We start from the raw sequence: 20,086 nt of genomic DNA, 5'->3' as shown, positions 1-20,086 counted from the left end.
GTTTGCCTAAATACGAAACTATAGCTCAGTAATGGCCGAGGAGCCTCACTGGCACTGGGTGAATATGCGAGTCGAGAGGTAGTCGTACACTCGACCTTGACCGATTGGAGTCGAGGCGAGTTTGTGACCGCGACAGAGGTCCTCAACGTTAATTCTCTACAGTTCCCCAAGACTAGCTGTTGAGCTGTGTTGATGAGCGCTCATATAGTGAAAGAAGGTGTCATCACAGGCTCGGAACTTCGTGAACTGTGCCTGTAAACCGGGGACGTATACTGTGGCCATTACTTCCGGCGATAGCGTCGCCGTCAGGCGCGCGCTAAATTGAGCAAAATTTGGTTGAGCTGATTGGCTGGTTGGGCACTACGTCACGGTCGAGTACATAGCAAACCAACTTTACCGCGAAACGTACTAAACGCGCAGAATCGTGAACGTTGGGAGATGGCACGAAATATAAGCATTTTGAGTAAACACAGCTAATTCATATTCAAGTTCACTTGAGTTGCGCAAAAAGTATCTGCAACATCATTTTAGACAGCTGCAATCGACGCGCTTGTTATAGGGCGAACAAAAGTCTCAGATAAGAAGTTATATCTCACACATAAAATATATAAGCTTTTCTAGTTTCCCGATACACTGATGTAATCTAGTACGTTAACAGTATAGTATATGACCAACAGAGTATAAGAACTGCATTAACAATCGCTAATATTAAGGTACGCCGGTAACATACCTGAACATTGCACCGAGTGCTTTGATGACGAAGCAATCAGAAAGCCGATGATGCAACGACACAGCAGTGCACCTTGGAACATGATTTCAGTATTTCACGAGGACGCCAAGGCGATTCCTTGAGCAAGCGAGCGGCGCGGAACGTCTATTGAGAACGACAGACATGGATGGCACTGAAACATCGCATACTTGCGGAAGCTCGGCTTCAAGGAACTCTGGCCGGTGGACAACTAGCGCCACTTGGCGCCAGTATCTGAAACCGTAAAAAAAGAGCGCGCTAAATTTGAATCTAGTTTCAAGCAGACGAAAGCGCGAGCTTCTTGTAAATGCTAAGATGCGCGCTAGAAATCCACGATTCCAAAAGCAGGAGGTGGCACAATGCGGCTACGGTATTTGAGCTCTTGGAGAGAGAGACAGATAAATTAAGGAAAATATGTTAGAGACACTAATTAAAGTAAGCATAATTCTGGTTAGTTCTTCAGCGGCGCTGTTATGTGTCTTTATATGTCGAAGCGCTTCACGCGAATATTTGAGGTGATCATCAGGGGGTGAAGAAGGAAAGCGTCAGTCTGGAGGCTTGAATGAATGCCAGGAACGCATGGAGCGCCACTCATGAAATAATACCGCTCTTTTGTGTGTGTGTGTCGGCGCAGGTCTTTGAGAGTGATGTGTTATGACGGAAAAGCTCAGAAGGCACCAAAGTATGGTCACCGGGTTGCATTTGCATTATGAGAAGGTGGGCCCAAACCGGCGTCTAGAAATAAAATGCGTAACGATCGCCTACGGTAGAAAAATCATGTACAGCCATCGATCACAAGTTCACAACTGTCGCAACGCCACAGTTTTATTTATTTTCTTTAGTAACCATAAATGATGCAGATATAAGTCCAAGTCTGCATGAGAACTACAAATGGGAGTTTAAGACACAGTCTGTGACTATATGCACATCGACATGCATTCGCCACCGCTGTTATATCGAAGCATGGAGCGTTTGGTTTGTTTGTTTCTGTGTTTGTTGTGTTTTTTCTTTCTGATACGTGTACGGCTGAAAGAACGAAACGCACCACAAGAGTTGTCGCATATGCGAGCCATACCCTCGAATAATCAGCCCCGTCGCCAAAGCACGAGCGTTAGTTGGCCCGTTAGTCAGTAATGGCACGAAGATCACTTTGTGTCTGGAAAGGCTAGATGCGTGGTCGAGGCTCTGTTCAGAGCAGCGGCGTTCGTGTCGCTCGCCTTGGTCACGTGGCTGCACGCTGTATAGAGTTGGTGGTCGTACAATAACATTTGACACAACTGTCAGACAACACAATTGGGGTGGCATTTCTGGCGTTATGTAATCCGTCTCGTTGTAAACCATAGTGCGAACGTCAACGTGCAGGCACAACAGTACAAAAACATGTACGTGCGTTCCTTTAAAGATTCCACAAATTTCGGCTTAGTGTTGTCGGAATTGCAATTAATCGTGCGTTGATGATTGACGCCTAATGTGGTCCCTTCAAATTGCAGACGCTCTTTATGAAGCATATCTCGGAGGTGCCCAGTGGAACCGACCAAACTTCAAGTCTATTAAGTGTGATTGCTATACTGTTCTTGTTAGTAACGCCGAAGTGGGGATGGTATGAAATTGGTGACGTAGGATGCAGAGCTCATTACGGCACATACTGAAGTCAAGGCACACTTTTGTCAGAAATACCAGAACTTATACGCTTCCATAATGATATGAAGGAGTTTAATACCTTAGAAATGTTCGGCAAAACAATCATATTTCAATTGAAGAAGAAAGAGGGGGTGGCAACTGTGAACGAAAAGTAGATTGTACCTAACTTTCAGTCATTGTCATGATACATCCGTATAGAACGGCATATCACGACACTACCCCAAGCTCTGAAACCCAACTGCCAGCCGTGTCATGCACTGGTACTCGCTTTCAAGTTCTTACGTAGCAGACGTAAGAACACTGCTATCAGTCAAACGTATCTGCCGATCGGTTACGTCAGCGGCGAACTAGAAGGATAACTAACCTCGAGTGATTCAACACCATCATGACCTTGTAAAAACGAAGCATTTACTCAGTACAAGGTTTTAGCATTCTGTGGATCAATTTTACCTCGCTCGGTTCCAAATTTCTCACGCTGCTGAAAAAGGCACGGCCGCGGGGAAAAAAAGAAAAAGAAAAGCACGCGGCAGGCGCAATCCCGCGTTTTGGTCGAGCTACCTTCTCCCGCAAATATTCTCGCGACCACGGCCCGCTGTGCGCCTCCACGCACTGAAGACTGTTAATCCCGGCTGAATCATAAGAGTTACGGCTGCGAGTCATTGGTTGAGCCTTTCGTCGAACGATTTTATAACGAAGTGCTCGGGGCCTCCGAAATCATTCGTTATACAGGTGACTTCGTTGTAAAGGTCGCGCACTGCAGAGCTCACAACAGAACCGAGACAGAACTATTCATTCGTTATATAGGTCATTTCGTTGTAGAGGCGCTCGACCGTACTTGCCTTCGCGCGATAACCCCGAAGTATGTTTATGTAGGGACAAAATTTACCTTGCACGACTAGCGCCGCCGTGAAGCTGTCGCTGCCGAAGGCGTTGCTCGCCACGCAGGTGTAGTTGCCAACATCTTCGGGGCGCAGGTCGGCAATCATGATCGCCGCCGTACCTTTGAACTGGGCTGACACGGAGACGCGATCGCTCTTCTCCAGTGCCTTGCCGTCCTTGAGCCACGTCATGCGATGTGGGCCTGTCGCCGCACTTCTGACCGCGCAGCTAACGAGTATTTGTTCGCCCAGCGTGGATTCCGGCGGGAATGCAAACTCCCTGAGCTTCGGTGACGCTGCAGCGATATGAGACGGAGGAGAGAACCGGCACAATGTGAGGTGTACCCAAAGCGAAGGAGCGCGTTGGATGCAGAAACGAAACTTGTTTCGGGCTTACCACCTGCTCCCGCCGCGGAGTGGTCGATGAAGAAGAACGTCAGAACGAACGTAATAGCCATTCCCGTCCGATGCATCGTCAGCCGAGCAAGCGACTTGCTACAACATTGCACTCCGGCTTCCATCCCGCGCTAGAGAGCGGACTGCGAGAGCCGCAACTCTAGTGTGCGCGTACAAGCCCTCGTACGCATGCGGCCGGGAGCAAGAATAAGCCGCGAGGCAGACAACTAGTGGCACCTAACGGCGAATATAGGATCTACTTTGAGTTTAAGTTCGGATGGAGGGAATGTCAATTCGCGCTTGAACGCTGCGCGGAAATTGCGGTTAACTGCTACAACCGAAAGCATTCATGTGAAAAATGGTTGAACTCGAAATGTGAGGACACCCCCATGTTTACGTAGCTTGGCTATTCGGCACGAAGTCGACAATGTTGGGCAATATCTGATGCGGCAAAATAAGCATACGGTTGGACACAGGTGTATTCCCGTTTCGTGTCCGTAACATTGCCGCTTTTTGTTATTTAAAAGAAATCATATTTACAACATCATAGTTTAGGTTCACGGGACTTGAAATTCGCATTCTTTTCGTGCAACACAAGCTTTAAGCGTTGCATTTTAGTATGGACGTTTTGTGCACTGCGGAAATGTAATTAGCAGGTCAGCGACGACCATCTTGCTCTCGCGAGTTACACTCTGTTAGAACCGGAGCTCTATTTCACGCTGCTCTTGAACCGCTGGCCCGTACGTTAAATCGCAGGCAAGCGGTCTGAAACGGGAAGGGCACAGCAAACTGCTGCTTTCAGTAAGAGGCGCAGTTTGCCCAATAACATTCCTCGCCATTGTCAGCTTCTTTAAGAGTCTCGCGCACTGGTTAAAACGTCGCATCTTACGTTCTGCGACTGGAAGGGTATGTCGCCAACGTATTTTCTCAGAACCCCACTAACCATCTATAGCTGTAACACTGCAAAGGTTCTGGTCCTTCGAAAAACATACACGCGCTTGGTGGCGCAGCTTCTGCGGCACGTTTACGGTATGTCCGGTGCAAGATGGCTATTAAAGGAAATAAATTTGTAGTAACTTAAGGGTTATGATCTATTTTGACGTAGACAGACAGAATGAAAGAGCGGAGAGAGGGAGACGAGGCTTAGCGCTTCGCTAACTCGAGGAGTACCCACCGTCGTGTGAAGCGACGTCAGTGACTCACCGGACACGACAAGAGGCACTGTAATGCTCTCCGCTGTATCCCCGTAAGTGACGACGCAGGTGTAGTTGCCAATGTCCTCCGGACGGATGTCTCTGATGCCCAAGGTGACGCTACTCTCTGAGGCCCTGACGAGGGACATCCGACGGTTGAGCGACAAGTCCTCGCCGTTCTTCCTAGTCCAGACGATACGAAGCCCTTCGCCCGGCCAATTTGATCTGGGCACAAAGCAGCTCGCTATGGCATCGTCGCCCAGGCCGAGGTTCGGCGGGAAACCGAGGCTGTTGGGCTTCGGAGGGCGGAAGACCGACAAATCTGCATTCGGAAGGAAAAGGCTAAGGACGACGGTGTGAACACGGTAGGCGCCGAAACTCACGTACCTTCCGAAGTCGCTGCGGAAGACAAACCTACCAGCACGCAGACCTCCAGGACTATCGCCGCCGCAGTGGAAGCACGCGTTAAAAAGTTTAGCGAAGGGTTCATGCTTCTTCTATTGGCTACAATGAACAGCGAAATATTATCGGACTCTCCAGGCCTTGAAGACGTGTGCCGAGCGGCTCACCTACGGAGAAGTGGCAGAAAACACAGCTCAGAGAAAGAGGAGCGTTTCGCTTCCCAGCAGGGTGACGAGATTTACGCGCACGCCTCGGACAACTAGCGCCCCAGCGCGACAGTTTGGCGAACAACCGGGTGCGCAGGCTGACCGCGCGTAATTCAACCGGCTCTGATATCGGCGTACGGAATGTTTTGTAGAACACGAAGGAAACACTGGCGAAGACGCGCACTTCTCGCATTTGCCAGCTGCTGCTCTTCGAAAATATTTTCTGGGGGTGAAACAGCGTCTTCCGCCTGACGCAGGAAGCTCCTTCGTGTGATTTCAGAACAATCCCAGGGCTGAGATCACGTATTCGAGAGCCGTCTTTCAAAAGGGTCAAGACTCCTCGTTCCTGTTATGATAAACTGTTGTGTGATGGTCGAAAATATCATAACAGTTGATTGTTACGTGCGCCTGTATCCAACAACTAAGCGCGACAGCGCCGGCATGTATTAAACAGTTTAAATACCACTGCAACATAAACCCAGCAATCTGTCCATAGCCCCTCCTGCAATTTTCAATGCCTGCCCTGTCGCTCTGCGATGCATGGGAACCAGTGATCCGTCGCGGCGACACCGCAATATTGGTCATTTTGATGCGTATCATGATAGAGCATGGATAAATTTAGCTGGTCGCTGCCGCCGCTCTATGTCCGCTTTAGGTTTCCGCGTGACTTGTGACGAAGGATAGTTGAAGTGACTTCATTCATGCCCCATAAACTGTGACCATCTACTGGGAAACTGGCGCCCTCTCAGTAACCACCGGTTTCGGTGTCACTGAGATGGTATTGAAAAAAAAAAAAAAAAAATAGAGGAGGTTATAATCTGTCGGTCACTCCGATTGGTTCGAGAATTCATGCCACACACTTACTGATCACCTACGGAGACGTTAATCGTTATCGGCATCACGGAAATTAGCACTGTACAGAGAAATTGCGCCGTAACCATCGACGATAATCGTCATTGTATGCAAAAAGCCCGAACGAACGAGCGTGCAAGCGAACGAAAGAAAGAGAGCGCGAACAAGCGTTTTCCTTGCAGAGTGCGGCCAACCACGAAAATGGCCGAAAGAGCCAAAGAATGCTATAGCTTCAAAATTTGTTTTCTGGGGTTTATATACATAGGGCCTATTCAGCGAAGAATGTTGGACGCTCTTGTGCGTGGCCTGAACGCCAAATGTTGCCACTGCGGTGGTTGTACCGTTCGTGCCCTCGCATCATAGGAACGAAATGTCCTGCAATGCAATGCACATTGAACTTAGCCAACTTACCTGGAAGGCTAAAGGAACACGGCGCTGAACAAGAGAACGGATTAGACCTTTGTCATAAGAGAGTTTTGTAGTTTGTTCGTATACGTATGTATTCGCGTAATGCACCCGGATACTGAAGGCGCTTGCGTCGAGGGACCGAGTCGGTGGCGCCATCTCGTGGCGCAGAGTTAAACCAGAGAGGACACGGACATTATTATATTATTGTAGTAACCAACCATAACACTTGCTGCTGACGTAAAGAGTCGGCAACGACATAATCGGTAACATGCAGTTAATTTTTAAAAATTTTTCTTCGACAAGAACCCCTCCGTAACTTACATACCTGTCTAAGCCATTGTACATGGGCATGGCGTCACGAGATGTCGCCACCAGCGTTAACGGGCTTTAGCGTTAACGCCGTATTCGATAACTATAGGTGAGCTAAAATTCTCTATTGCCGATACTATCTGTGCAACGTAGCAAATATTTCCGAAACACTTATGCAGGAGAGGTAGCCCTGGTTTTTTTTCTTCTGTTATTGACTGGGGATAGGTCGTTCAAAAAGCATGTCATAACGTCTTCATTCCTTATTTCACGTCCGGCTGGTACATATTCATGAATGCCACACACAGACACATATATAGATATATTTGCCATGGAGGCATGATGAATACATTTAGATATACCTACTACGCCGTGCGTCGTTGTGCAAAGCGTCCATCGATTTCCGCAACATGTGCTATCCCAATCCAGCCACGTGTGTGGCAAGCAGTGTACCTTCAGAGTGAATCGTCAAGGCCCGTTACATTGAATACGAGTTTATGGAGCGGCGGTAGTTGATTCCAAACGTGGACTAGTTACCGAGACAATCCACGGACATACAATGTTTATGGAAATAGCTTATCGCGCCACTGCACGCGGAAAATAGTTGAAACTGTTTATAAAGGTGGGTTAAGATTTCTCCAAAGCAGAAACCACATTAAATGCATCGATGGCGCATCTCCCGCTAGACGCCGTGCGGCGCTTAAGCTGATAACATGGTCGTACATAATGCGCTCCGTGCAACACTTCTTGACTGGAGACTGGTCAACTGCATGGTACGCAGTTCGGCTTGAGAGGTCCTGCGTCGTAAGATACACAGAGGCGCCGACACCGCGTTTAAAACACGTACGGCGCACCTGCGATCGTCGCTTAGACATGGACGGCGGAGTTTCGAAAGTGTAGTTGTCGAGTAATGCAGGTGTTGCCATTTTCGGTACACGTGGAGTGCCGACAAACACCTATTAAACTCATCCTACAATAACGCTCGAGCAGTACAAGGCTCGCCGCTGCTGGCGCGTACACTCTCAAACTTTTGACACTCTTTATGGTGCTGGTGTTCTCCCATAGCTAACACCCCTACTTTCAAAGCTATAAAAAGATTTACTGCGCAGACAGCAGGCTCAAGCTACATTTACGAGGAAGCAAGCAGTGTTCGAAAACTTAATAATAATCATTCTGACCATGGTGCGCGCAAAAGTATCCGACGCACGAGAGTTTGACAGCGATGTAGCTTTTAAAGTTTATTTCATGCAGTTTTCGTATTGTGTCGCAACTTTGATCATGTTTACTTGCCACAAAAGGTAGCCAAGAAAGAAGATTTTATTTGTCCCGATAAAGGATTCGATCTTACTCACTTAGAAGCCTAAAGGCGTTCGCCATAAGAAAACCAAGCACCCTTTATTCACCCATAAGGGTGTTTAAAATATCTTTAGCGTGTACCTGTGACTGCGAGGTGCGCGGAGTACCGATCGCTCCCAGCAGAATTCCGGGCCACGCACGTGTAGTTGCCGCTGTCCCGAGCCGAAACGTCCACGATAGTGAGCGTCGAGACGGGACCTCCCTTAGCTGACGTCACCGTAAGGCTCGCTGTGGGCTCCAAGGGCAGGCCGTCCTTCAGCCACGACAGTTCGAAGGGGCCCGCGCTGCCCTTTTTGATCACACAAATAACGGCCACCGAGTCTCCAGGTGAGAGGTTAGCGGGAAATTTGAATTCATTTATCTTCGGGGCGTCTGGAAGGACAAGCGTGCTGGTGGTTAAGTGAGATTAGAACAATTTCGACGCCACAGAGCTCAGTGTTAGTTTTAAATTTTATGTAGCTGTCAGTGCAGGCTACTGTTGGTGAAAATTGCGTCCGCTGCTTATTCCCGTTGTTGATGTGGAGATATAATCTCGAGGATATACGTGCCATAGATGATTTACATTTAAAAATTTTGCAGATTACTTGTGGATCTCCGAAAATTTTTGTAACCTGGAAACACTTAATGGAAAACCCTACTTATACTTGTTGGGGTATTTGAGGTATCGTGTGTGTGTGTGTGTGTGTGTGTCTCTATATATATATATATATATATATATATATATATATATATATATATATATATATATATATATATATATATATATATATGAACGAGAGACGTTTCAGGGACGTTCTGCTGAATTATACGCATACGTCTAAGCTTTGCACCTGAAGTGAACTCACACGTATAGTCAAACACGAGCGCTGGCAATTAACACAACAGCCAAGATCAAGGCAATATGTCGAAAAACTTATGACATGACTGGCGTAACGTTCCCATGCGTGCAAAGACTAGGAGACGAAGAGAACTGTGCCATACCTGAAGATCGAGAATGAGCACTTGCCAACGCGGTGATGAGAAACTCGGCGATGCAGCACGTCAGAACACCGTAACGGATCATCCCGAGTCGGAAACTCACGTATCGGCGCAGCAGCGAAATGGAAGCCGAGTTTCAACTGCGCGCATCAGAGCTTGCAGTGTAAGAGAGGGGGTAACAGACCTCGGGCACCGGAAGGGATAGTTCACTTTCAAGCGCCCCGCGGACAAGTTGCGCCACCTACCCGCTGCCCGTCAACTTAAGAGTGGCGCGAAAGACAAAAGGTGAAGGAAGTCTCTGCAGTGTAGAGTCACGAGTCGCATCACGAAGTGTGTAACACCGATGCACATTCTCCGAGCGAACGATTCAACGGTACCAGTTGGAGTTAATGCAGTTCATAAGGTGTCGCATCAAGAGCTCTATAAACGAATGTGCCTTCTCGGACAAAACGATTCGAAGGTCTCAGCCAGAGTTACTGCAGTTTGCGAGCTGTCGCATCACGGGCTCTGTAAGCGGATGAGCCCTTTCTGAACAAATGGCTCAAATGTACGAGCCAGTTTTACTGCAGTTTACAAACATGTTCGGAACGCCAGGCTGTGTGCTATATGTTGCGCCAACCGGTCTAGCGCTTGTATAACGCAGCTCGGGATATTGAAAGCGGGGCGCACTTTACCGTGAACGACGAGCGGTGCCGTGAAGCTGTCGCTGCCGAAAGCGTTGCTCGCGGTGCACGTGTAGTTGCCCACGTCTTCGGGTCGGAGGCCGGCAATGCGCAGCGTCGAGCTGGTCTTGGAGCTAGTGGACGACGCCGACACACGTCCGCTGCCTTCCAAGGAGACGCCGTCCTTGTGCCACGCGATGCGATACGGTCCTGCCGTGGCTTTGCGGACAACGCACGGGACTATGATCTCGTCGCCCAGACCGACTTCGGCGGGGAATGCGAACTCCAGGAGCCTCGGAGGGCCTGAAAACATCGGCGAGAGTGAATCGTATCGTAAAAGAAAGCCGGCGGCGAGCAACCAGCGACGCATGGACGGGTCATTCGGACAGTTGAAGGCCGCTTACCGGCTTCGCTTTCTGTAGACGCCGTCGCGACCGTCAGGAAGATCACGAGTAGCCACCTAAGTCCCATCATCGTCGAAGAGGTTCTTGGTGTATCCCTGTGCTGCAGATTCAAGGCACCGCTGCGCCACCTTCTGCAGTTCTAATAGCGCAACAAACTCGCGCGTCGATGGCGAGAACTTGCCAGTTGGTGCGAAACGCTGGAAGGCTGGACGACTACCGACACCTGGTGGCCGACTGTAACACTACACGTTGGATGTCTCGGAAGCCGTGCGCTCTCGTCCAACGGCGAGTGATTTGTGGAGCGCGTCGTTTCAAAGCGGCATAGCACGACACCGTGACGGCAATCGTTAGAATTCCTCCTAGCAAACAGCTTTTAAATGCGAAAAGGTACATTGTTGCAGTAGCTGCAGAACATTTTGGATCAACGAGACTAATTAAAAAAGAAAAGCTAATCGAGTACTCTCCATTCCGCATCCTTAGATTTCCTTCAGTGAAGTTCATCGGTTTCGCCGGCGCTGTGCAGCATAGGCCGAATTCCGGTGATAATTATCGTCCGATTATGGTAAAAGAAATTGCCGAAACAGAAATCGTTAAGTAGCATTATATTAGTCCCGCTGCGGTTGTGAGTGAGTTCGACAAATTGTTGAAAGAAAACTCGAAGTCTCAGGTTCCGGCGAAAAAAAGTGTAAAGCATCGGGCACAAGAAAAAATGAAACCTATATGACGCATGGTTAAAAAAATATGACAGAGATTTCTCATCAGAACTCTCGTTTGTAGTTACTGACGAGATTAGAACAAACAGAAGGCATTCTTTGTTGTTCGGGCACGCTGGCATACGTTGAGAAGCCACTTCATATGGCACGCAGCTGCTTAACAAACGTGGCAGGCATAGGTCTTCTGTAATGCGAACAGTTAGGTACAAGTCAATTTTGTAATGATAAAGCCCGGTAATGTAATTTTACGCATACCACTTAGACTAACTCAACTAGTCGTGCCGGCACAGCTGGCGTGTTGCGTGTAACGGATCGTTGCACGGCAAGGCGCTCGACGCAACTGGTCATTTATGGTAATCGATACTCTCGGTTGAATGGTATATATTATTAATAAGGTATCGAACGTGGGCTAAATAGGTAGCATGATCTATGCACCGTTCTGCCTTCCGGGCTTGTGCATGCCACAGCAAAGCCGCGGCAGATATGTGCAGGACAAGCTTCGCCTATAGCAGGCGCGAACTTGGGAAGTGGTCGAGGCGGCAGCGATAACTCTAGCGTTGTCGCTATGCGGAGCTTTAGCCATTCCGGGAAACTACGAAGCGTGTAATTTCGCCGCATTAATTCGTGCCGCGATACGAGCGACCGTTCTGCGTGTACGGGCACAAGAGACCATACGCAAATGGTTCCAGACGCCGCCCGATTCGTAACCACGGCTGCGCCTCATCGGCTGCGCGACCTGAGGGCACGCGCTGCGTCTCAACCCATGTTCCGAAAGATAACGTGCCCGGAACGGGCGTTACCGTTGACGACGAGCGGCGCCGTGAAGCTGTCGCTGCCGAACGCGTTGCTCGCCGTGCAGGTGTAGTTGCCCACGTCTTCCGGCTCCAGGCTGGCGATGAGCAGCGTGGCGCTGCCCTTGGTTTGTGACGACGTCGAGACGCGGTCGGTCTTCACGATGCCGCGACCGTCCTTCTGCCAGGTGATGGAGTAGGAGTCGGCCGGCGATCCCGTCTTGACGGAGCACAGGACGATCACTTCTTCGCCCAGAGCGATTTCCGGAGGGAACGAGAACCTCCTGATCGACGGAGGTGCTGAAACGGAGTCCATGCGAACGACAAAATTTCGTTCACCGATAACGCTGCTGTGCTTGTTGGGTCGTGCGGGGAAGTAAGCTTACCGTTTGCCGTAGCGAGGCGCACAGTCGAAGCGAGCAAAGCGATTGATAGGCAGTGGTAGAAGCCCATCGTGAGACAAGCGTTCGTAACTCGGCGCGCAACTTGCCGTCTGCAACTGTGATGGGCTCTGCGAGCGCTGCCTAAAATTGCCGCGAAGAAACGCAGTCAGGATCAGTGGACAACTAGCGCCGCATGGTGGGCGTGCGAATAAATACTTGCCAGACGGGTCGGTTTCGATGTGCTAGGGCGCGGCGCGCTCCACGGAAGCGCACAGAGGCTAACTTTACAATATCGTAGACGAAACACGGTCCATATATCGTTGGAGAAAATAATGCAGGCTGATTTCGTGACAACAATCAGCGGAGGTTGCATGCCTCTCGCGTTATGTGTACCGTTTTCTTGACACGCGTAGGCGCGCCAGAAATCCGAAGCCTCAGTGTTGTTCCGTTCCTTGTTTCTTTTCGCACGGTTCAATACAACGTAAAAAAAACACTACTCGACTGTGCCGTATCTGGTAGGTGATACTGCAAATCGACGCCATGCAAGATACGCTATGTGCGCATAACAACTGCAATAAAATACACCCGGTTACTGGAAAACGAAACCCGGTGTACGTGAATGAAAGGCACCCGCTCGCGCCCCACGAGAACCCTGCCCTGCGGCATAGATGTGCATTAACATAAGAGCGTGGATGTCCTCCTCACGCAGAGATAACAGTATTGGCTTGGCTTACTTATCGTACACGAGCCAACGCCTATTTGATCCCTCCGTAGCCTGGCAGTTCTTTTAGGAACTTGCCTCCATTCACAGCCGCCACAAATGGACGTCCGCTGTGAATGTTAAAGAGCAGCTCGCTTTGGAAAGCTTACGGAGCCTTCAGGTGGTAGGCCCCATGTCCGGCTGCGGAAGGCGTTGGGGCCTCCCCAACCCGTAGCCTCTGACGAGATACTTTCTTCATACGAGGAAAATTACGGGGAAGTGAGCAGGCACGCGGAGGGATCAAGGAGCGTCTGCCGCGACGGAGAAGCGAATTTTGGCTTAACGGTATAGAGCGGGGACATCAGGTGGGATTTCTAACGCGGCTTTATAGTATGCATTTCTGTCCGCATGTTCATCGTTCGCGTTCTCACCATGTCTCCGCGCCCAGTGTGCTGTCTGGAGTGCTGCACAGCGCTCACTGCACATGTAGAACACAATAATACTCTTCACTACAGTCTTGACGGTGAATACTAAATGTGACTATCAGTGTTACACGGGACGCGCAAGTAATATATGTGCATTGCACGAAAATATGGTAGTATGTTCAGAGTGGCCGTCTTGTTTCCCAGTCCAATAACATGCAGTAATGGATGTAACAAAGTATGCACGTCGACTGGAACACTAGTTCGGTGCATTGAAAATGAGTGAAAACGGGAACAAAGCAGGTCGTCTTAGTCTGCGCCTCTCCGTATACAGCCTCCTTGAAGCCGTGTGCAATATGGCGTAACAGGTAGACGATAATGCAAATCCACGTCACATTATGTGCACTATACACGCACAAGCGTCAAGTCCTTGAGTGCTTTGAAAGAAAACTGTTACAACGTTCTGCGCTGAGCAGCAGACTTCCAGTCATACTACTTACTAGCACAGCAGTGCTACAACGTCAAAGCAGTTTTTCTTTTGTTGCAATATGCACGTGGCTGTGAAGTGCCTATACGTAGTTGTGTTTGTGGGACAATTCACAATCGTAATTTAAATGTGTTTCACCTGAAATCAGAAGCGGCAACGTCAGTACGTCCGTGCCAGCGGCGCTCGTCGCCGAGCAGGTGTAGTTGCCGATGTCCTCGACTTGCACGCCGTCTATGCTCAGGGCAGTGCTGGTCGCCTTGGCAGTGACAACGACACGGTCGGAGTTGTGGACAGGCTTGCCGTCTCTGTGCCACGTCAGCGTGTACGGACCCACGGACCCTTTCTTCACGAAGCACGTCGCCACGGTCTCTTCGCCCAACGAGAGTTCGTTCGGAAACCCGGCGCTCTGTAACCTTGGGACTCCTGTAATGCGGTGTTTGTAGTCACTTCTCTGTGAGCCCCACTATGGTCATTCATCAATCGCTGTTCGCTGCTTAAAGCCTGCGCGCAACTCCTGACGTCCTGAAATGTGTACGCTCACCACACACCCTCTGAGATGGCTGTTCCGCGCATCGCCATTATCTCGGCTGTTCTGCCAGCTGAGGGGATGTTGAGGCTTCCGAAAAGTACGTTGCACACATAAGGCGATGAAAACCCCTCACTTCACTAGAAGATCGCAATAATTATAACGCAAGGAAGGCGTTCTTGTGAGCTCTTAAGGAACTCGATCGGTTTTGACAGCGCAGTATAGTGGGGCGAACGCACTCGACCTCGACGAGACATACAGTATCAGTTCTGATATTAGTTGGAATTACAGCATTTTAGCGTACATCATACAGGCGCCTACCATATATATAAAGTTCTGAACACTGTCCAATTTAAATAACCATGTCGGATTAACGGCAGTCGACCGTATCATAAAATTACCGGTCGTGTAACTCTCCACTAGGGTACACACACAAGTGCGGTATCTTTGTTTTACTGCGCGGTGTCAATGAAAGAACAATTGCACCCGCATGATGAAATTTCTCGACGCTTACCTTGCATTTGAAGCGAGCCTAGAGGCGATGCGATTATCAGGCATAGCATCGCGTACACACCCTTGAGCAGCAACATCTTGCAGGATGGAGCACAGTTGCACCGAACCAAATCAGCCGCGCTGAATGAAGTCTGGCCGAGCTGCTACGGGCAGCGTGAAGCAGGAAGCCGTCTTGCTAGAGGGAGGGAGGCGTTCAAAACCGCCGACGGGCGGACGACTAGCGGCACCTCGTGTCGCTTTCCACAACTTGCACCTCAAGCATTTCAAGTTCGCCGGAATTCGCACTCCTCCAATGATGCCAACTGTATCCCTAGGTCTAGGGTTTTCGGAACCAGCTTAGGGATTTCGGCGTCTTTGTAGCGATGTCGAGAAACTTTCGAACGAGGCTGACAGATGTTGGTATATGGTTCCCGAGGACGGACACATACACCTGGCAAAATATTCTGTGATCATTCAATTCCCACTGGTATCTTTTATCAAGGGCGTCTGGGACGCTCTATACCAACTACACATTAGCAAGCGAAAACAGGTAGTGTTTGGTTCCCATTTTGTGCCAGTATTTTGGGGAACCTTGTCGCTCAGGGTACGCACACATTAGTGTATTTCGCCTCGTTAGAAGGGCAAGCCAAAACTTAAAATCATAACCGCCCTCCAATAGCTCGTCAGAATTGCAAGCGAACAACGGTGTCAGCGGACTGAAATACGTGCCGGAGCCTTTCAGAAAGTTTCAGGGCTTGCCACGTTGAATGCTGCCATCAGAAGTGTTTTGTCAGTCTGCAATCGATGCGAGAAATTGGGCTGTGGACAGGCGCTCCGCAGCAGCTCAGTGCTCAGGAAGACAATTCAAAGCATCTTTGAAACGTGCGTTGATATCAGCGCTTTCTTTTTTGTCACCGCCTTTTCATGATGGGGTTGGTGTCAATGCCACTTCGTGAAGATCCATGTTCATAAAGAAATTTGTACAGGTGTTTCAGAACTGATCATGCAGCCGAACATCATTTAGGAAGAAAACGAATGTATTCAATTTTGATTAAAGGTGGCGATTCCAAAATGGCATACCCGCCGCGGTGGCTTAGCTGCTATGGTGTTGCGCTGCTAAGCACGAGGTGCTTTGTAATTGCTGTTTCAGCACGAGAAGAGTTGATATTCCAAAAATTAGTGTGTGCTGCAAGTTTTGTAGCTTTCCTCCTCGTTATTGTTGCTAGTGGCGCCATTATAAGGCCAAATAGGACAGAGCGGACCATCGACTCATAAAAAATAACCATCAATATATCAAGCTAGGAGTTTTCCCGGCAAACTAGGGATTCCAGGGGTTTAGTAATATCCCGGCAAACGAAGTTGGAACAAATGGCCTAAAGAAAAAGAAACTTAAATTTTGGCGTGTCACTTGCCTAAACTACGACCAATTATAAGGCACGCCGTAGTGGGGGACTCCGGATTGATTTTGACCACCTAGAGTTCTTTAACGAGCACCGAAATCTAATCACACCAGCGCACTTGCATTCCGCCACCGTCGGAATGTGGCTGCCGCAGCCGGGTTCGAAGCAATGACCTCGCGCTCAGCACAGCATTATAGACACTGAGCTGTAGCCGTAGCTATCACTTCGCCGTAGGTATCACTGCTAATTCTCGTAGTCACAAAAAAAAAAAGAAAGAAAAGAAAAACAGGAGAAAAATCGAGAAACACATGCTTCGACGTTTGTGGCAAACGCCAACAGCGCAAATTATCTTGGGCATTCTTTTTTTTTTCATAATCGCAACACGTCGTTGGCGAACCAGAGGCGTTTTAGACGTTTGTTAACCAGAATCTTCACTCAGTCAAGAGGGTATGTAGTCACAGCGAAGTGGATACCACGCGTGGGCGTAAATATCGCGTCGCTGAAGCAGATGTGGCGACCACAACTTATCGCTGTGGCGGCATTCCAGTTGACCCGAGATTCGGAAATAATATTCGGTGCAGCGCCACAAATGAGCCCACGGCTAAGTGGTGCCGCAGTGTACCTTTCGTAAGACATACATCAACGTTAGCTCTGACATTTCGTCGTCATTCGCGACCACGGGGGTTGGGATAATTGATCTTTGTTTCGAGAAACTCGAGGATAACTAAACTTGCATCGAATGGCACTGTGACGAGCAGTCATATTGTGTCGCTTCTCAGAACCGTTCAGAAAGATTCGCCAAGTCACGTTCCAAGCCGTACCTGTCACAGCGAGCAACGCGGAGAAGCTGTCGCTCCCGGCTGCGTTTCGGGCCACGCAGCTGTAGTTCCCGCTGTCTGCGGCAGACACGTCCACGATGGTGAGCGTAGACAACGGGCCGCCCTTATGCGACATCACCGAGAGCCTCGACGAGTCGTGTGACAAAGGCAGACCGTCCTTCCGCCACGACAGTTCGAAGGGACCAGCGCTTCCCTTGGAGACTATGCAGCCTACGTGGGCAGTGTCTCCGGAAGACAGGCTGGCGGGAAATCTGAACTCCTGTATTTTGGGAACGTCTGGAACGGAACGCGCGGTAGTTATTTATCTCTCACTTTCCCCCAGCTACGGAAACTTAGTTGAAAGAAGGAAGATAGTGCATCGTACATGCTGAGCAGTCTGTTCGAGCCGTATCTCTAGCGCGTCTGACTGAGGCGTCAACGGTGGTAAAACGACTGCGGGAAGCCAAGATCTACGGCGTCTGGTTTTATAGGTTACAAGGATTGGATTGGACAAACTTTATTAAAGGTTACAAGTACTTGCGCAGACGTACCACTAACAACCGACAAAAAATTCAATAACGAGTTTGTCCTTAATTAAAAAAATTATTTTAACAGTTTGAAAATCGAGCTGCCATTTATACGCTGCATGTGGCTATAACGTGGTTAAAGTCTGCGTTAATTACATGCGTGTAAAACTCTGCATAACGTGATTACCGTCAGTTAAACGTGTTCACCGTCGACGGCGCAAGCTTGCCTTAGGCGTACGCGCAAACGTTGTAACATCTAACTCGATCGTTGGATACATATAAAAATCACGGTCGTACCTGAAGAGCGACTTGGACTGACCACTATTACAACAGTGAATACCAAAGCCTGCAGAGTGTCACGGCCAAGCATTTCCGAAAGGCTCCCAACAGATGCCAAGAGTCAACGTTGTCGAGGTAACCGCAGCCAGAGTCTGAGTGTCTGTCACTGTGAGAGAATGCACCAGCGCCGGCAGTCCAAACAAAACGCGATCAACAGAAGAATTTAGCGCGAGTTGTGGACAAGTAGCGCCGCCTGTCAGCATAGAGAACAAGCACACATGGCGCGAAAAAGTGAAAGGCGTGTTGGGGTCATGGTGTGCACTGGTAGTGTCGTGGCCAGTGCTGCGTAAGTTGAACGGAGGCACTTGGGACACTGTGGTGATCTAACATTCTTCGCGCATACTAGCATTTTTTTTTTTTTTCGTGGAGCAATAGGTAAGCGAAGCATACGAAGGTGGGAGTGGACCAGAAGTGGGTCGGGCAAGCACTATTGGTAGGGGAAAGGTGTCCAGTTACGAGGGTGAAATATCACGAGGCTGGGGTGGAGGATTGGGGGGAGTAAAATCAAGAGTTATGTAAAATGCCCACATACCCCTATCATCACAGTCTACGATACCTCGCAGGTATGCACACCGCAGGAAATGAACCAGCGCACTAGCGGCCTCTACCACGGACAACCGCCATGGTTACTGTCCTCCTGTACGGTATTAGAACAGGGACGCACACGCACAGGGAGATTAGACAGGAAAGGTGCTCATCCAGTCCCCTTCCTCTTAGCATGCGTTGGTCTGCGCCGTACCTCTAATGGCAACGTTCCACCGGCTAGCGCAATATATATATATATATATATTCTGTTGAGGCACTGTTGCAAGCTGGAAGTTGTCCAGTCTGTCAAGCCCGCTACAAAACTTGCCTCTTCGCACTGTAACGTGCGCAGTTGCCTGACAAGTGACGCAAAAAGCGTCACGGTTACTGTTATGGGCCATTCCAGTAAAAGTGAATATGACATAGTAAAACGCCACGTGCGTCTACGGACGGTGTCCCCACCGCGGTCCGTCCACGTCGACCTTGAAGCCAGGGAGCCAGTGAGCGCATGCGCGAATATTCGTGGAATCAGTTCAGCGCTACAAGAACAATAAATGGCTATACGCCATTATAAGCAAAGTCTGACTGTTGACTTCGTCCATAGAGCGGAATCGGGAAACATCGGCCACGGTCGGCAGGGCAGATATGGTGGTTTCGTTGGCACGGTTACCTTATTTCGTTGCGTTCATCGCCATACCGCCTACGGTCTGTCGCTTGTCTGAACCCTTTCCATTTTCCCCAGTGCAGAGCAGCGGGCTAGAGGCACAAGCCTCGGTTTCACTTCTCCACCTTTCCTACATTAAAGCCCGCCCATCCATCCATCCATCCATCCATCCATCCATCCATCCATCCATCCATCTATCCATCCTACCTACCACCCACCCGTTCGTTCATCCATTCACCCACTCTGTGCTACCCTATCCTATCCCATCCTATCCTATCCTATGCTACCCCATCCCATCCCATCCCATCCCGTCGCGAACGCCTATTGACAATGGGGTTGTTTCTTTCCTGCTCTGTGAAACGGTAATTGATCAAAACGAGCAGGGCGACGTCAAGTTACCGTTGATGATCAGGGGCGCCGTCACGGTGTCGGTCCCGAAGTCGTTGCTGGCGACGCACGTGTAGTTGCCCACGTCTTCGGCGCGGAGGCTGGAGATGCGCAGGGCCGCGCTGGTCTTTGACCGGGCCGCGATGGAGACGCGTTCGCTCTCCTGTATGTCCCGGCCGTCTTTGAGCCACGTGATGCGGTACGGTCCCGCGGTGCCTTTTTTCACGAGGCAGCCGACCAGTATCTCTTCACCCAGTGCCACTTCTGAGGGGAACGCGAATTCTCGGAGGTCGGGAATGCCTGGAAATGCGTGCAGTTCGTTCACGACGATTCTGCGCGCGGCAGTGAGCAAAGTTCCCAACGAGAACCGTAAACTCGCTTACCGATGTCGCTTGCCCAGCATGATCCAGCGTGAAGAATCAACCCGTAGAATAATGTATCTAAGATCCGCATGTTCTTGAGCGAACTTTTTGGCTACGGAG

General features: G+C 49.6%; 3 protein-coding genes across 9 annotated transcripts in view; 1 reads left to right on the top strand and 2 right to left on the bottom strand.

The window, feature by feature from the left end:
* The window catches only part of LOC140213109 (uncharacterized), a 292,692-nt gene that overhangs the window by 245,210 nt on the left and 27,396 nt on the right, over window positions 1-20,086 (top strand). The gene's annotated exons all lie outside the window — the stretch shown is intronic.
* Window positions 1-20,086, bottom strand: part of LOC126528332 (cell adhesion molecule Dscam1-like) — a 150,715-nt gene that overhangs the window by 103,453 nt on the left and 27,176 nt on the right. The window contains exons 1-2 of one of the 3 annotated variants that reach the window (XM_072284235.1): window positions 10,431-10,519; window positions 10,039-10,329 (exon numbers count right to left, since the gene is read on the bottom strand). The exons of 1 other annotated variant lie outside the window; for it this stretch is intronic. In XM_072284235.1, coding sequence (XP_072140336.1) covers window positions 10,039-10,329; window positions 10,431-10,500 — 361 coding nt within the window. In that variant the 5' untranslated portion in view covers window positions 10,501-10,519. Of the gene's footprint in view, window positions 1-3,275; window positions 3,558-10,038; window positions 10,330-10,430; window positions 10,520-20,086 lie in introns of those variants that run through there. One more of the 3 variants, XM_050176229.3, reaches the window with a different exon arrangement.
* Window positions 11,840-18,100, bottom strand: LOC140213175 (cell adhesion molecule DSCAML1-like). The gene is made up of 5 exons (XM_072284341.1): window positions 17,987-18,100; window positions 17,001-17,459; window positions 14,967-14,984; window positions 14,093-14,349; window positions 11,840-12,289 (listed from the first exon to the last, which is right to left on the bottom strand). The coding sequence occupies exons 1-5, from the start codon at window positions 18,057-18,059 to the stop codon at window positions 11,900-11,902; spliced, it is 1,197 nt and encodes a 398-aa protein (XP_072140442.1). The 5' UTR covers window positions 18,060-18,100; the 3' UTR covers window positions 11,840-11,899.

The sequence above is a fragment of the Dermacentor andersoni genome, chromosome 9 (assembly GCF_023375885.2).
Source record: "Dermacentor andersoni chromosome 9, qqDerAnde1_hic_scaffold, whole genome shotgun sequence".
Taxonomy (NCBI): domain Eukaryota; kingdom Metazoa; phylum Arthropoda; class Arachnida; order Ixodida; family Ixodidae; genus Dermacentor; species Dermacentor andersoni.
Note: the sequence above shows the minus strand (reverse complement) of the source record. Positions and strands in the feature narration are given on the sequence as shown.

Coding starts and splice junctions, on each gene's coding strand:
- LOC140213175 (XM_072284341.1), bottom strand. CDS start 18,059: ATGCTTGGCCGTGACACTCTGCAGGCTTTGGTATTCACTGTTGTAATA. Junction 17,460..17,986: donor CAGTCCAAGTCGCTCTTCAG/GTACGACCGTGA, acceptor GTTCCGTTCCAG/ACGTTCCCAAAATACAGGAG. Junction 12,290..14,092: donor CGAGCGCCGCTGGCACGGAC/GTACTGACGTTG, acceptor CGACCCAACAAG/CACAGCAGCGTTATCGGTGA.